Below are 17,560 nucleotides of genomic sequence, written 5' to 3'. Positions count from 1 at the left end.
TCCCACCATCCTTGTTCCCACCAATCACAAAAAATGAGCTACAGTATGCACCGCCTTCTTCCCGCCTTGTGTCTAAAATTAGGAAGTCTCATTGGCTGTCTCTCTCTCTCTCTCTCTCTCTCTCTCTCTCTCTCTCTCTCTCTCTCTCTCTCTCTCTCTCTCTCTCTCTCTCTCTCCCAGACACCAAGATGCCAACACCACCACTCCTTGCCTCTCTCTCTCTCTCTCTCTCTCTCTCTCTCTCTCTCTCTCTCTCTCACACACACACACACGTACACACATACATTGTCTGTGATGACAAAGGAGTATCTGGCAGCTCTCTGACTGATGATAACGGAGTTGTATTTGCTGATAATTTCTCGACATTCTTCCTCCTCTACACAATCATCTGCTTTCTCTATTTCTTTCCCCCTTGCCCCTTTCTCCCCTTTCTTTATTTCGCTTTTTTTTTTATTTCGCGTTGATGTAATTTATATTATGCATAGCAGGTATATGTTGACTCGTCGTGTATGCTGCTTTGCAAATACGGGATACATGTAATGAGGGCTTTCAGCAGCATAATATATACGGAGGCGACAAGCAGATACATGCCGGCTCAGGTTTCCCGCACGCGGTAGCGCGTGGCCGAGCACGCCGTATATCAGCCAGGCGGGCTTTTTGAATATCCGGCGCGAAGGGGTTAAAAGGCGGTGTCCAACCATTGGGGCTATGGGCAACTGCGGTTGCCCATATGCCCAACCGGGAGAGATATATTGGTTGTCAGTATGAATGGCAAACGGTTGTGAGTACAAGCGTGAGTACGTGGGTACCTCACGGCTGCATGTAAACGAACAGACGACGGCAGTGGCTGAGGAGTGAGGAGCAGTGGAAGATGGCCCGCCAAGACTCGTAAAATGGACTGGCAGAGCTGCTTTGCTTACTGCTTGATTAACAAGATAAGAGAACACCCCGTGCTGGGGAACCACTCTTCAAAAAACTTTTTATCAAGTCTGAAAATTGTAGATCTCCCGGTGTTGTTTTCCTCTTCTTCTTCTTCTTCTTTTGACCTGTAATGCATGGCAGCGACGGTGAAAAGTAACAGTGAAAAATGGCAGAAGGGCATAGAAAAGCAAAATCAGGGAAAGAAAAGGACAGAAAAACACCAAAGTTCAGGGTGAAGTGTATAAGTGCGCACTGTGAAGCAACTATTAAGGCCGCTTTCACAGTCACTGTTTGTTTTGATCATTACCAATGGCGGCGATCGACGCTCACCGTTGCCAGATTGTCGTGCTCGGAGCACAGTATTTACCGGTTTCTGACGCCTAACTATTGCCAAGAAACATCAGGATCTAACTCTTTTAACGATAACTATAAATGAGTTTTGTTATTGAAGCCCAGAAGACAGTTTAGGGGTAAGATGTCGGGAAATATAATCGGCTGAGTAAGACAATCTGGCAACGTTGTCGCTGCTTACTATTTCACGTGAAACTGGCCGATGGGGTGGTGGCGGCTGCACACGAAGCGAGAGAAGTTGAGGGTGTGTGGCAAGTGTGGGGCTAGGCTAACCCCGCAGCCGCCACTACCCATCGGCCAGTTTCACGTGGAAATACTAGAGCGGCGATCACTGCCATTGGTGACGATCACAACAAACAAAATGACTGTGAAAGTGGCCCTAAGTGCATGTTGTGAAGTATAAAAGTGTGGAGAAGGACCTAAGAAGCGATACAAAGCATTACAGGTCAAAAGAAGAAGAAGAAGGTCCACTACACTGGCCGATGTTGTGAGAAATATCTCCCCGATGAAATTAGTCATTCTGCTGTCCGCCACGCATGCGCGCCGTGGGAATATACAGCATTAAAAGTGTTAATTTGCCTGGATTTGTTCTAGTCTGTCCGCTTGTGGTCTTTGTGAGCGCTGAGGGAAATATGGAAGCAGTAAGCAAGTTGAACCTCTCTGTGAGCTACTTTGCGGCGGCGGCAGCGGTTTACGTTCAATAGGCATTGAAAAGTCAATCATGATGTTAGTGATTTCATGATATATAACAGAAAGAGTTAGCAGATTATTTCATAACACAGAAAACTACCAGAAAAATATAGGTTTGTCCAACTGTCCCACGGGTGACCGCGAGCAACCACCCTTACATTAGCAGACGACACCACGTGGATCACAAGCGTGTTCTCAGAACTGCCAGCCAATTGTAAGGCAGCCGCCTTCAACTGCGGCTAAAAAATGACCTGTTCTCACTTCCAATTTTCTGCCTATTAACAAGGTATGTATTTTGAGATGACAAGGGAGTAAAGTCGAAAAAATTGTGATAACAAGGGAGTAAAAAAAAAAAAAAAGCGTTATTTTCCACGGGTCGGAACCAATAAGCGCTTTTACATGTAGTATTTCAATACCTCGAGTTTTGCGATCCTCGAGTTTACCTTCGGAATGAAGCAAGCACGAAACTCAAGAGGGTACTGTACTTTTTATATAAGAGCTTTGACAAACAGATTTTGGTTCTACAGTCACTGCTGAGTCTAATGGTAGGGGAGAGCCGGTATGATTCGGACAGTGGGATGGTCCGGCCATCGCACTTATTGTAAAGTGTATGGGAGTGAGTGCCGCGAGATTTTGTGTGAATGTGCAAAACTTTGTTGCCTTGGCCCACAAAGGGACAACCACGCCCTCAGAGCTGTTATTTTCGATGCAATTCCTATTTTATGTTTTTCTGCATCTCGTATGTAATATTTTCAGGGTGGATCATAAGCTCTCGCTTCAAAAACGTGCCAATTAGCGAGATGTAAATTATTTCGGTGACGCAGCGATGCACGGCGAAGGTATTGCCGTATAACATAATCACCCAGCTCTCGTGCTGGAAAAGGAGTGTGACCACACATTTGCTTTTTTATAGTCGTGATGATTCGGACGGTTGATTTTTTCATGATTTTTATAAAACTTTTATGAATTTAAACATTATAGGTGTTGCAACGGTTATATAAAGGTTAATTTGGTTGATTTATATTCAGATAGTATGCTTGTGAGAAGAGAAGGAAGCCATAATACCAAAAATTTTGAGATGTTTCTTGTAGTTCTCCTTTTATTTATTTCCCCTCTAAATATTGAGAGGATACTTTGTCCTTATATAAATGTTTTGTAGAAGATATAATCTTGTTTATTAGCCAATCAAACTTAAGTTATATTAATATTATGACGAGTATCATGAGTGTCCGTACCATCCCACCTCCCAGGCCGAACCATCACCACGGGTGGGGATGGTTCGGACGATTTAGAAACTTGTCTTTCACCACCTACATCTGAAAACTGGAAATAGCTACGAGTGTCATATTAGCAGCCTAAAGAGCCAAAGGATGGAGGAACATTTTGAGATCAACAAAATTACACTATTACTTAAACTTCTTTTTCTAAAAATATTTCTCTAAAAAGTGTCCGAATCATACCGGCTCTCCCCTACTAACCAAAATAGCATAACTTGTATAGTAGCTTTAGAGAAACTGCAATAACACAGTGAAAATATCCGTAATGAACACCACTGAGTGCTGGGAATCAAACCCGAGCCTTCCAAGTAGAAGCCAGGCAGCAAAACAACTATAGCCAACCATGAGCTAAAAGATCTTGTAGCTCATGGTTGGCCTAGATGGTTTGCTGCCTGGCTTCTACTTGGAAGTCTCGGGTTTGATTCCCGGCACTCAGTGGTGTTCATTACGGCTGTGTGGTAGCTGAGCTAATACAAACAAATATAAACATGTTGCACCAGACAATGTGAGAGACAGCTGACCTCCTCCATGTGAGCGAGAACAAGCAGGACAAAGGCTTGAGGTGCAGAAGGTTCCAAAATGTTTGCCTCCTTGTGCAGTGCTTCGGGAGACATTATCATCTTCCTCCTTCCTTCCTTCCCTCCACCTCTCTCTCTCTCCTCTGTTCTTTAACTGGATCCTTTAACTTTCCCTCCATTCTTCATTTATTTACTCCTCCTCCTCCTCCTCCTTCTTGTACTTCCTTCCTTTCCTTCTTAATCTTTAAACTCTTCCTCCTTCCTTCCCTCCACCTCTCTCTCCTTTATTTTTTAACTGGGTTCTTTTGTGCAGACATTAAAATCTCTGCAGAATTTGCAAAAGCAAGGTCAGTGATCCTGGGATTACCAATAGCTGCTCCACAATGACTCTGGACAACCCAATATCCATTCCATGGGTTTGAAATGTGATGGAGGAGTAAGGACGCAGGCCTGCCATGTTCACAGAGAAGAACCTGCTTAACCGTGTAGCAGCGACGGGCCAAATTTGTATCTTGACCGTGTAGCAGCGATGGGCCAAATTTGTGGCTTTGCCGTGTAGCAGCGACGGGCCAAATTTGTGCCATGATATAAACCCCCCAAAATAGATGATACATAAACTGATCACAAATGCTTAGATATATATTATGAAATGGTTTATGTGAGTGATGAATTTTTCTCAAATACCCCGCCTCAGCCCTTTAATTCCATAATGCCTAGAAGATAAACAAAGCCGTCCCAGCACTATATCGACAATAGGCTTCGTGGTAACAGGTAGGTAGTTGATGAAACTCGCATATTTGTCTCTATTATTGCAATGTGGGGTCCACGTGGACCCGGGGTTACCTTTGATGTTGCAGATAGGTTACGTGGAAACGAAGATGTGGAAATATTTCTCACACGTTGTAAGAAAAGTGGTGATATATTGGGGTCCATCGTGTTGGTAGAAGGTTGGCGGACATTTTCATGTTGTGGTAAATGTCGTATGATACTATTTAGGTTATTTTCTCTCTTCTTGCTTGAGAGATTCTTCAGTTCAACCATGTCACGAGCTAGATGTTATAGTGATGGTGAGCTGAGTAGCCTAATGAACTCCTCCTGGCTCCACCGTGAGCTGGAGGAGGCAGGAATAACGTCGGATGCCGAGTTGGAGGGAAATGAGGGGAGTGGTCGCCCCCCCCCATGCCACCACCCCAACTCAGCCTCCCCACCGCCAACAACAAGATACTGGTGATGCTTTCAACCCTTTTCGGCTGTGAAGAACACCATATGCCTGTGCTTTGACCTTCACCCACCAGGTCCAGCAGAAGAGGAGGAGGAGGAAGGCCCTCGTACGAACAAGAGGTGTGCTCTATGCCCCTATTCAAGGTCGCAGATGAAGGTCCGGAGTGTCTGTGGCATCTGCAAGAATCACACCTGTCCACGTCACATGACTATGGTGTGTGAGACCTGCAAAGACATTCTATAGGTAAGAATAGGTTAGGATAAGTTTGAGGTTACATTTATAATAGATTTGTATATATATTGTTTATTTTGCAATTACACATCTTCATTTTTGCAGAACACACCTCTGATTGTGGCCTGTGGATGTGCTGTCGGGTGGTTTTTAGAGAGGAAGACCCCAACTTCCAGGATTTCCGTGTCCCGACGCCCATCTACACTTAATTATTTTTATATAATTTTTTTGCCAAATTATTTTTGTAGTAAATTTTAACAAATATTGTTTTTGTAAATTTTTTATAAGAATAATAAAGTACATTTTTGCTTCAAACATAGTTTCAGTCTATTCCTAACATCACGTCCTTAATATTGAATAGCATTAACTCTACAGAAAACAGGTATATATATGATATTTTCGGTCGTTTATAGAGGGGGTCCGATTGGACCCAGGGTTACCTTCAAAGCCACCGCAAAACAGGGTTACCTTTCTAGGGTTAAGAAACATGATCCCCGCTGCTACCATCACCAGGTTAAGTTCCCCCAACATTTAGAAACTCAGTTCCAGAGTACAATCCAGTCAATAGATCAATGATACTTGACTTTCTACACGACTTTCTACTCTTGCTCATCCCTATATTGTCCAAACCCCTTATGCAAGAGTTAACCAGCATCTTCACTCTTTCATCCCTCACGCTGGTAAACTCTGGGACAATCTTCCTTCATATGTATTTCCTCCTGCCTACGACTTGACTCTTTCAAGAGGAGGGTATCAGGACACCTCTCCTCCTGAAATTGACCTGTCTTTCGGCCACCTCCTTGAATTCTTTTTTTTAAGAGCGAGTAGTGGGATTTTTTTATTATTGTTTCCTTTTTTTTGTGCCCTTGAGCTGTCTCCTTTGTTGTAAAAAAAAAAAAAAAAAAAAATAATAATAATAATAATAATAATAATAATAATAATAATAATAATAAATAAATAAATAAATCCTATGGAGTTGCAGGAGATCCCAGTCTGTGCTGTATTTACACAATATCTCGAGGGAACCTTTCCTAATATTCTTGTAATGAGGAATATGGGACCTAACCATACAGAAGAACCCAATGTCTTAAACTTAACATTAAAATGGTAAAAATATGACATTATTTCACATGACATGATATTGTGATCTATGTGCCTTCAGAGGAACATTAAAATTTAAGTTCAAGGGTGCTCATCCTGAAAAAGCAATGACATTTATTCCTATCTACTTGCAGATAAGTTTAACTGAATAAACTAAATACAAATTTTGCTCTTTGCTAATCATCACACATGAAATACAAGTAACTCTCGATTTACGCGAGTATTGTGTCCTTGAAGGGGTCGCGTAAATCAAAAACAATGTAGTAAATCAAACAAAAGGTAGGTTTGTACCTTTATTGCCTACTGTATCACTCTGACTCCTCTCCCTCTTGTGGTTCCTCCTCTGGCTGCCCTTCCCCTCGTAGTAGCACAGCAGCGAGGGTCTTGTTTTTGTTGAGTAGCGTGGCAGCGTGGGTACTGTATTGTTGTTCAAGTGGTGCAAGGGAAGGGCTGAGTTCAGCTGTGTGGCTGTGTGAGTCCAGTTGCATGAGACATCTGGTGGCCACTCCATAAAATATCGCGTATAAGTGAAAAAAAACATGTAAATTAAACATTTATTTGGATCTTGGACCCCGCGTTATTTAAAAAACGCGTAAACCAAACTTGCGTAAATCGAGTTACTTGTATACAAAAAATCAGTAAATCTGGAATAAAGTCCACTTGGCTGGTTTCCTTAATCCATATAGACGGGCTGGTGGACAGACACCTCCATCAGTGAGGTGCGCTCCCCGCCCTGGGAGGTGTTGCGCGGCTTTGCTACCATCATGCGCCCTGTAAAGAAAATCATCACTAAGATTAAATTGACAGTTCAATATTTTTTCTGCAAATGGAAATCTGTGTATAGATGAAAACTAATAGGCAATTAATTAAACGAGGAAGGTATGTTTTGTGTTTCTGAAAAAAACTTGCATACAGTTATCTACTAATGCATCTACCAGGCACGTACAGCCCAAAAAATATTACTTTTAAAATTTTGGAAAACAAATAAATCGTGAAAATTATTTAACTCAGCCAAACCTGGAATCAATAAGTAATAATTTTTTAACTACCCTTTTGCTTCTGAAACCTGTTACATTTGTAGTGCGGCGACTATGCCTGATGAACGAGCCTCCCATAACCCACTTAGCCCTGTCATGCCCCGGGAGTTTATTTTCTCTTTTCCTACACGTCCTCTGCGTGTATCGAAACACACGAGAAATTAATCAAGACCAGGAGAGGGTATTCGCCGGCTGCCAGGGATTGAACCCGCGACCAGCGTGACGGGAGAGCCACTCCTTACTGAGTCGGCCAAAGAGGTGCCTCCCTGGCTAAGTGGGTTATGGGCATAGCTGGGCGTTATCGCGATAAGTTATCGCGATACTTTATCGCTGATAACAAAATCGGGTTATCGGCCATCCGCTACTTATTTAAATATATATCGGTATCTTCGTTACTTTTGTAACCAAACTGGCGATAATCGCTACTATTTTCCGACTCAGAAAAAAAACGCTGTCTCCTCCCTACACGTGGCCCGGGCGCCCAGTGTTGTATGAAAAAACTTCGGGGTATGAAATATCTTCGGTGAAGATATTTCATACTTTGATCATCACCATTAAAACACTATAGGTTATTTTTTTATATTTTTTATGTAAGACTCAAAAATCAATATATCAAAAAGAAAAATCATTTAACTTTGCCCCCCAAAATTATTATTCACTGCCTCAAATTTGATATTCCATATTCGTTTGTGAGCATGCCATGGTATTGAAGGCACCCGGTGTTGTGTTATTTGGTGTCCCATCGTCAAATGTTGGCGCTTTTGTTTACAAATACTGGTCTCTCGTGAACTACGCATGTTCAGACCAGTAAGTGTAGCCCTATAGAGTCTCACAAAGCTTTTTAACACATTAAGACATACAGTACCACCATCCTCGCTGTTTCTAAAACGGCACTCTGTACATATAAATACAACTCGCACAGAGTGTCGTTCTAGAAACAGCGGGGATGGTGGAAGTGGTACTGTATGTCTGATTCAGCCTTCCAGCAACTCTTAATTACGGTTAAAAAGCTTTGTGAGATTGTACAGGTCTACGCTTGCTGGTCTGAGCATGCACAGTTCACGAGAGACCAGTGTTTGTAAACAAACGCGCCAATATTTGACGGTGGGGACGCCAAATAACACAACACGGTTCAGGCGTTTCTAGTATTACCGTCCATAGGTACGTGTCAACTTGTGGTTTTCAGGTTTTGTAAGTTTTCTAAAATACAAGTAATGAAAATTTGAATTCATCTTTTTTTTTATTGGAAATAATATAGTATCATTTTCGCCTATCGGACTTATCGCTATCGGAATTGTGGATTAATATCGGGTATCGGTTATCGGTTATCGCCTATATTTGTGTTTCCAGTTAACGAATATCGGTTATCGCTGATAAGGTTTTCCATTATCAGTTATCGGTTATCGGGAATAAGGTTTTCTGTTATCGTGCCCAGCTATGGTTATGGGAGGCTCCTTCATCAGGCATAGTCGCCGCACTACACATTTATATGTTATATTTATACTTGAAAACAGCAAACTGGTAACCATGACACATGTCTAACTCAGCAAAGAACAAATTTACGAAAAAAAAAAAAAAAAAAAAAAAAATACACCACAGCATGAATTTAGACAACCATTTTTCATCAATTCACCATAAAATTCAGCTTACAGTAAGTACTCATGCTTACCCATCTCAATTTTAGTGAATTATCAGTCAGAGCATTGCCAACTGAATATGCAACTTGTAGAGACGATGTGAGGGGAGGAAGCAAGCACACTACCTTGATGAGGGTCTTTGCATGTGTAAAAGAGCCGTTGCACTTCGGAGACTATATAATGTGAATGAGATGGATCAAGTGCTGGCTTAGTTTTCCCCTTACTGATGTGAAGGGGTCTCCTCCCTTGTATGGGATTTGCTTAGGAATGTAAAGCTGTGAGTGAAATCTGGGCAGCTTAGGTGGATGTCCTTGCACACACACAGATGAAGATGTTAGAGAAACTGTATTAACACAATGAAAAACATCCCAAATGAACACCACTGAGTGCCCGGGTTCGATTCCTGGCACTCGGTGGTGTTCATTTGGGAGATGAAGATGGATTGATGGATGTGCAATGCATCCCTTCAACTTGCTGACTACATGCTTCCACATCTCACATGACCCTGCTGATTATGTCGTCCCAGAAGAAGTAAATAAGTGGGAAAAAAAAAAAAAAAAAAAAAAACCCTCCAGTCACTTCCCAAGCTGACAACCTTCCTTTAAAAACAAAAGGAGATTCAGAGCCTTGTACCAGTGACGATAAACTCCCAGATGTTCACTTTTGTGATTCAAACGACGATGCAAGTTAAGCTGAGTCACAGTCACTGAATCAGCAATACAAGTACAGTGTTGGATACGATAAAAGTGTAACCTCCAGGCTTGGCAAGGAAGGTAGCCTGTTTTGGACACCCCTTCTCTCCCGACCGCTCAACCAATAGCTTTGGCGACCTGGTCATGACCTGACCTGAATGGCTGGCTGACATATAATGCTTCAGAACCTAGAGAGAACACCTTATGGCATAAATCAACAAAGAATGACCTCACTTTGTTGTATAGAAAGTCTCATTAGTAAGGAAGTATATATGGATTTTCTGAGTCAAGACCTATAGTGTTTGTTTTGGTTTTATTAGGTAAGGTTAAGTTTAGGGCATCTTCATACACATGATAGCCAGCACCTTATGGTATAAATCAACAAAGAATGACCTCACTTTGTTGTATAGTAAGTCTCATTAGTAAGGAAGCATACATTTTCTGAGTCAAGACCTATAGTGTTTGTTTTGGTTTTGTTAGGTAAGGTTAAGTTAAGTTTAGGGCATCTTCATACACATGATAGCCAGCACCTTATGGTATAAATCAACAAAGAATGACCTCACTTTGTTGTATAGAAAGTCTCATTAGTAAGGAAGCATATATGAATTTTCTGAGTCAAGACCTATAGTGATTGTTTTGGTTTTATTAGGTAAGGTTAAGTTAAGTTTAGGGCATCTTCATACACATGATAGCCAGCACCTTATGGCATAAATCAACAAAGAATGACCTCACTTTGTTGTATAGAAAGTCTCATTAGTAAGGAAGCATACATTTTCTGAGTCAAGACCTATAGTGTTTGCTTTGTTTACCCCCCCCCCCCCTCTCTCTCTGCCAGGTACTTTTCCGACAATCACCTCATTAACCTCACTACTTAATGACCTCCGCCAGCTCTCCCTTTCTCCGGCTTTCTTTCCTTGTTTCTCTTATAAGTGATTACTCGCTCAACACCTTTCTTCCTTCCTTCCTTTTTTTTCTTTCTGCTTTCTTTCTTTTTCTCTTTCTCCTTCATTCTTTGTTTTTCTTTTTCTTTCTCCCCTTTCTCTTTCTTCTTCTTCTTCTCTCCTTCTCCCTTTCATTCTTCTTCTTTCTATCTTTCAACCTTCTCTCTCTTTCTCTCTTTTCTTCTCTCTCCTCAATTTAGTTTTTTCTTCTTAATTCCTCTTTCTTTCTTTTGTCTCTTCCTTTCTCTCTTTGTTTTGCTTTTTCTTTGTTTCCTTCCCTCTTCTTTTTTTTCTTTCTTTCTCTCATTCTTCTTATCTCTTTTTTCTCTCTTTCTCCTTTCCTTCTCTCTTTGTTTCTTTCTCTTTTTTTTTTTTTACAACAAAGGAGGCAGCTCAAGGGCACAAAAAAAGGGAAACAATAATAATAAAAAGCCCGCTACTCGCTGCTCCCAAAAAGAATCCAAAGAGGTGGCCAAAAGATAAGTCACTTTCGGGAGGAGAGGTGTCCTGATACCCTCCTCTTGAAAGAGTTCAAGTCGTAGGCAGGAGGATATACAGATGAAGGAAGATTGTTCCAGAGTTTACCAGCGTGAGGGATGAAAGAGTGAAGATGCTGGTTAACTCTTGCATAAGGGGTTTGGACAGTATAGGGATGAGCATGAGTAAAAAGTCGAGTGCATCGGGGTGGCGGGAGGGGGGGAGGCATGCAGTTAGCAAGTTCAGAAGAGCAGTCAGCGTGGAAATATCGATAGAAGACAGAAAGAGAGCCAACATGGCGGCAGAAATTAAGAGGTAGAAGACTATCAGTAAGATGAGGAGAGCTCATGAGACGAAGAGCCTGAGACTCCACTCTCTCCAAGAGAGCTGTGTGAGTGGAGCCTCTCCACACGTGAGATGCATACTCCATACGAGAGCGGACAAGGCCCCTGTATATGGATAGCAACTGTGCAGGGGAGAAGAACTGGCGGAGACGGTACTGAACGCCCAGCCTCGAGGAAGCTGATTTAGTAAGAGAGGCGATGTGAAGTTTCCAGTTAAGATTTTGAGTTAAGGATAGACCGAGGATGTTTAGTGTTGAAGATGGTGACAGCTGAGTGTTGTCGAAGAATAGGGGATAGGTGTTTGGAAGATTGTGTCGAGTTGATAGGTGGAGAAACTGTGTTTTTGAGGCATTGAAGGACACAAGATTCCTTTTACCCCAATCGGAAATGATAGCAAGGTCTGAGGTTAAGCGTTCTGCAGCCTCCAGTCTGGAGCCGTGTAATTCTTGTTGTGATGGTCTTCTACTGAAAGAAGTTGAATAATGCAGAGTGGAGTCATCAGCGTATGAGTGGACAGGACAGTTTGTTATGGAAAGAAGATCATTGATGAATAACAGGAAGAGAGTGGGTGATAGGACAGAGCCCTGTGGAACGCCACTGTTAATAGGTTTAGGGGAAGAACAGTGACCGTCTACCACAGCAGAGATAGAACTGCCGGAAAGGAAACTGGAGATAAAGGAACAGAGAGAGGGATAGAATCCGAAAGAGGGCAGTTTAGAAAGCAAAGACTGGTGTCAGACTCTATCGAAGGCTTTTGATATGTCTAGCGCAACAGAGAAAGTTTCACCGAAACGGCTAAGAGAGGATGACCAAGTGTCAGTTAAGAGAGCAAGAAGATCGCCAGTAGAACGCCCCTTGAGGAACCCATACTGGCGATCAGATAGAAGGTTAGAAGTGGAAAGGTGCTTTTGAATCTTCCAGTTAAGGATTGATTCAAAAGCTTTAGATAGACAGGAAAGTAAAGCTATAGGGCGGTAGTTTGAGGGATTGGAACGATCACCCTTCTTAGGCACAGGCTGTACAAAGGCATACTTCCAGCAGGAAGGAAAGATAGATGTTGATAGGCAGAGACGAAAGAGTTTGACCAGGCAGGGTGTCAGCACAGAAGCACAGTTTTTAAGGACAATAGGAGGCACTCCATCAGGTCCATAAGCCTTCTGAGAGTTGAGGCCAGAGAGGGCATAGAAAACATCATTAGGAAGAATCTTAATAACAGGCATAAAGGAGTCAGAGGGGGGATGAGTAGGAGGAATATGCCCAGAATCGTCCAAGGTGGAGTTCTTACAGAAAGTTTGAGCGAAGAGTTCAGCTTTAGAGACAGATGAGACGGCAATGCTGCCATCAGGGTTAAGGAGAGGAGGGAAAGAGGAAGAAGTGGAATTGGAGGAGATATTATTGGCTAAGTGCCAGAAGTCACGGGAAGAATTAGAAAAAAGTAAGGTGTTGACATTTTCTATGGATAAAGGAGTTTTTGGTAAGTCGAAGAATAAATTTGGCACGATTCCGGGCAGAAATGTAAAGGTCACGGTTAGCGGGAGTTCAAAGGCTCTGGAACCTTTTGTGAGCTGCCTCTCTATCTTTGACAGCACGAGAACAAGTGTGATTAAACCAAGGCTTTTTAGCGTGAGGAGTAGAGAAAGTACGTGGAATGTATGCCTCCATTCCAGAGACAATCACCTCTGTGATGCGCAGAGCACACACAGAGGGGTCTCTCTCCTGGAAGCAATAATCATTCCACAGGAAATCGGAGAAGTACATCCTCAGGTCGTCCCACCGAGCTGAAGCAAAATGCCAGAAGCATCGCCTCTTCGGTGGGTCCAGAGGATGTACAGGAGCAATAGGACAGGATGCAGAAATAAGGTTATGATCGGAGGAGCCCAACGGAGAGAACAGTTTGACAGAGTAAGCAGAAGGATTAGAGGTAAGGAAGAGGTCTAGAATGTTGGGCCGGTCTCCAAGACGGTCGGGAAAATGTGTTTTATTTATTCATTTATTGATTTCTCTTTTTTTCTCTCTTTCTCCTTTCCTTCTCTCTTTGTTTGTTTCTTTCTCTTTATTTATTTATTCATTTATTGATTTCTCTTTATTTTTATCTCCCCTTTCTTTCTTTATTTCCTTATTTCTTTCTTGCCTTCTCTGTCTTTCTCCTTTTTTTCTTTCTCCCTTTCATTCTTCTTCACATATTTTGAGGAGGGAGGGAGAAGAGGGGAATGGGGTAATATGGGCCGGGGTGGAGGAGGCGGCGAGGTCGTTTTGGAAAGTGACCCTCTCTCTCTCTCTCTCTCTCTCCTTCACCTGTCCTCCCATCATCGCCATCCTTCTACCAATCCTCTCTCCTGTCCCTCCCACAGGATAAATTGGCGACATTAACTCATGCATGGAAACAGAGTCGAATATTGTATAGTTTTTCAAAGGAAGAGCTCTCTCTCTCTCTCTCTTTCACTCTCTCTCTCTCACACACACACACACACACACACACACACACACACACACACACACACACAGGAGTTCCTGGCCCCGCCTAGGCCTCTTATTTTGGCTTGTCACTCCTTAATGAGTTTCACATCTTCGCCCTTCAGTGATTGCTCTCTCAAGGGACAGCCACACCAGGAAACTTTTTGTGAAGCAAAGAGTTCCTACTGTTTTCAAATATATATATATATATATATGTGTGTGTGTGTGTTTGAGAGAGAGAGAGAGAGAGAGAGAGAGAGAGAGAGAGAGAGAGAGAGAGAGAGAATGTGATATGTTTTGGACAACCACATTAATGAACAGTGAATTCAAGGAAGGAATGGTGATGAAAATTAAAAAAAGAAATCATATTTGTAAGTTCTGAGAGAACAGTCACTTATGAGATGAGGGAAGGGCATTTGTTGCTATTATACATAGCTGGCGGAGGGGATGAATGGAGATAGTGTGTGTGCATGTGTGTGTGTGTGTGTGTTTTACCTAGTTGTGACATACGGGAAAAGAGCTACGCTTGCACCGTCCCGTCTCCATATCCTCTCTTATCCAACTTTTCCTAAAAATCATAAAGTTTCTTGCACAAACCACCTCCTCCTCCAGTCCATTCCACAGCTCAATGCTTCTGTTTGGGAAGCTAAACTTTTTCACATCTCGCCTCCACGTGGCCGCCCTCAACTTCTTTCCATGTCCTCTTGTTTCTCTCTCGCTCCACACACACACACAGGTCCTCTCTGTCCAGATTCTCCACCCCGCTCGCCACCCTGTACACCACTATCAGGTCTCCTCTTTCTCTTCTTCTCTCCAGGGCTGTGAGCCCCATGCTATTGAGTCTCCCCTCGTAAGTCCGATCCCTAAGTTCCGGTACCATCTTAGTTGCCACTCTCTGTACTCTTTCCAGCTTTCTTATGTTCTTCTTTTCGTGAGGAGACCAGACCACTGCTGCATACTCCAACCTTGGCCTTATCATTGTAACTATTATTTTCTTCATCATCTCATCCAAATACACAAATGCCGTCCTTATGTTCCTCAGCAAATTCATAGTTTGTCCCGTTATCGTGTTGATGTGTTTGTCTGGTGACATGTTCTCTGAGACAGTCACTCCCAAATCTTTTTCTTCCACTCCTCTGCATATTGTCTCACTTCCCATCTTATAATCAAATTCACATCTTCTTCCACTCCTACCAAACTATTTTTTTACATTTCCCAAGGTTGAATTCCATCTGCCATGTACCACTCCACTCCCATATTTTGTCCAGGTCCCTCTGCAATGCCTCTGAGTCTTTCACATCATTGACTCGTCTCAATAGCTTTGCATCATCTGCAAACAAACTCACATAGCTGGTCACTCCGTCCACCATATCATTTATATAAACAGCAAACATTATTGGTGCCAGCATGTATGTGTGTGTGTGTGTGTGTGTGTGTGTGAGAGAGAGGGGGAGTGGGTGGAGCTTTGTCAGCCATCATCCACTCAGGTCAGGTCATGACAGCTATTGGTGGAGTGGTTGGGTGTCGGGCGTGTACCAAGCTGACATACCCAGGCGGGAGGTTACACTTTTATTGTCTGTGACCTGAACTATCAAGCCTGTGATACAAGACTAGATCAGAGGAACTGGGCTCACCAACACTGGAAGAAAGAAGAGAAAGAAGGGCCCTGATAGCTGTGTACAGGAATATGAGTGGAATGTAAGTGTTGGATAGAAATGATTTAATCGAGATGGAAGGGAGGAAGCAACTAAGAGGACACAGAAAGAAACTGAGAAAGGGAACTTGTCTGAAAGACCTAAAGAAGTTCAGTTTTCCATACAGGAGTGTGGATACGTGCAGGGAATTGTTGAAGCCGGCAGTGTTCAGATAATAAAGGAAAAGCTGGACAGACACAGACTGAGAGACAGGACTGACTCAACCTGAGCTCAGGCCCTGTACGCCGCAAAAAAGTAAATAGGTAAATACACACACACACACACTTTTTTTTACGTTGCGGCCTATTGCACCGTTAGGCTTTTTCACTGGTGGGGCCTGATGGTCGGCCCAGCCCGTTGTGGTGCAGGCAAGTGTTTATAGTGGCGCCATCTTGTTGGTTCATACTGCCCCCTGGTGCTCATCCTTCCAGATTACCTCTCTTTGGAGAGGTAATCTAGAGTCTGGTTGGTAGGTGGTCTTCAGGCCAGCATGTGGGTAGTCTTAGGCCACGCGGCGGTGATTGAAAAAGCCCAGCTGTGTGGCGGCCAGGATTTGAACCCACGTCCCTCCTGGATCTCCTGGACACGGCACCGGCACACTAACCACTCAGCCATCGCTTCCCCATCATACACCCATTCCATACATATGTATATATATATATATATATATATATATATATATATATATATATATATATATATATATATATATATATATATATATATATATATATATATATATATATATATATATATATATATATATATATATATATATATATATATATATATATATATATATATATATATATATATATATATATATATATATATATATATATATATATATATATATATATATACAGTACCCTCTTGAGTTTTACGCTATCCGAGTTTCGCGATCCTTGAGTTTAGCGCTTAGTCCTAAATTCTTACCATCACGACTTTCACGCATTACCATCACGAGTTTCGCGTTGCTTTGACATGTACGGGTCACCTCTACCTACCGTCGGCGTCAGGCGTGCTGCCTTAAAATGCGGTGTCCAACCATTGGGGCTATGGGCAACCGCGGTTGCCCATGTGCCCAACCGGGAGTGAGTTGTTGGCTGTCAGTATGAATGGCAAACGGTTGTGAGTACAAGCGTGGGTACGTGGGTACCTCACGGCTGCATGTAAACAAACAGACGACGGCAGTGGCTGAGGAGTGAGGAGCAGTGGACGATGGCCCACCAAGAGACAGGACTGGCAGAGCTGCTTTGCTTACTGCTTGATTAACAAGATAAGAGAACACCCCGTGCTGGGGAACCACACTCCAAAAAGTTTTTTCTCGAGTCTGTGAAAATTGTAGATCTCCCAGTGATGTTTTCCTCTTCTTCTTCTTCTTCTTCTTTTGACCTGTAATGCATGGCAGCGACGGTGAAAAGTAACAGTGGAAAATAGCAAAAGGGCATAGAAAACCAAAATCAGGGAAAGAAAAGAACAGAAAAACACCTAAGTTCAGGGTGAAGTGTATAAGTGCGCACTGTTAAGTAACTAAGGGCCGCTTTCAGTCACTGCTTTGATCGTTACCAATGGCGGCGATCGACGCTGTAGTTTGCCACGTGAAATTGGCCTATGGGGTAGTGGTGGCTGCAGAGAAAGCGACAGTTGTTGAGAGTGTGTGGTAAGGTGCGGGGCGAGGCTAACCCCGCAGCCACCACGAGGTGCCGCTGTAAAGGCAATACCTCCGACACCATCACATCACACCACTACCCATCGGCCAGTTTCACATGGAAATACTAGAGCGGCGATCACTGCCATTGGTGACGATCAAAACAAACAAAATGACTGTGAAAGTGGCCCTAAGTGCATGTTGTGAAGTATAAAAGTGTGGAGAAGGACCTAAGAAGCGATACAAAGCATTACAGGTCAAAAGAAGAAGAAGAAGGTCCACTACACTGGCTGGTGTTGCGAGAAATATCTCCCCGATGAAA

General features: G+C 42.8%; 1 protein-coding gene across 1 annotated transcript in view; it reads right to left on the bottom strand.

Moving 5' to 3' along the window:
• Positions 1-6,591: 6,591 nt before the first annotated feature.
• Positions 6,592-17,560, bottom strand: part of LOC126999551 (serine-rich adhesin for platelets-like) — a 48,977-nt gene continuing 38,008 nt past the window's right edge. Inside the window, exon 6 of the mRNA XM_050862328.1 lies at positions 6,592-7,082. Coding sequence (XP_050718285.1) covers positions 6,985-7,082 — 98 coding nt within the window. The 3' untranslated portion in view covers positions 6,592-6,984. The remainder of the gene's footprint in view (positions 7,083-17,560) is intronic.

The sequence above is a fragment of the Eriocheir sinensis genome, chromosome 1 (genome assembly GCF_024679095.1).
Source record: "Eriocheir sinensis breed Jianghai 21 chromosome 1, ASM2467909v1, whole genome shotgun sequence".
In the NCBI taxonomy this organism is placed as follows: Eukaryota; Metazoa; Arthropoda; class Malacostraca; order Decapoda; family Varunidae; genus Eriocheir; species Eriocheir sinensis.
The sequence above is the reverse complement of the archived record's forward strand: the minus strand, read 5'-3'. Positions and strand labels throughout refer to the sequence as shown.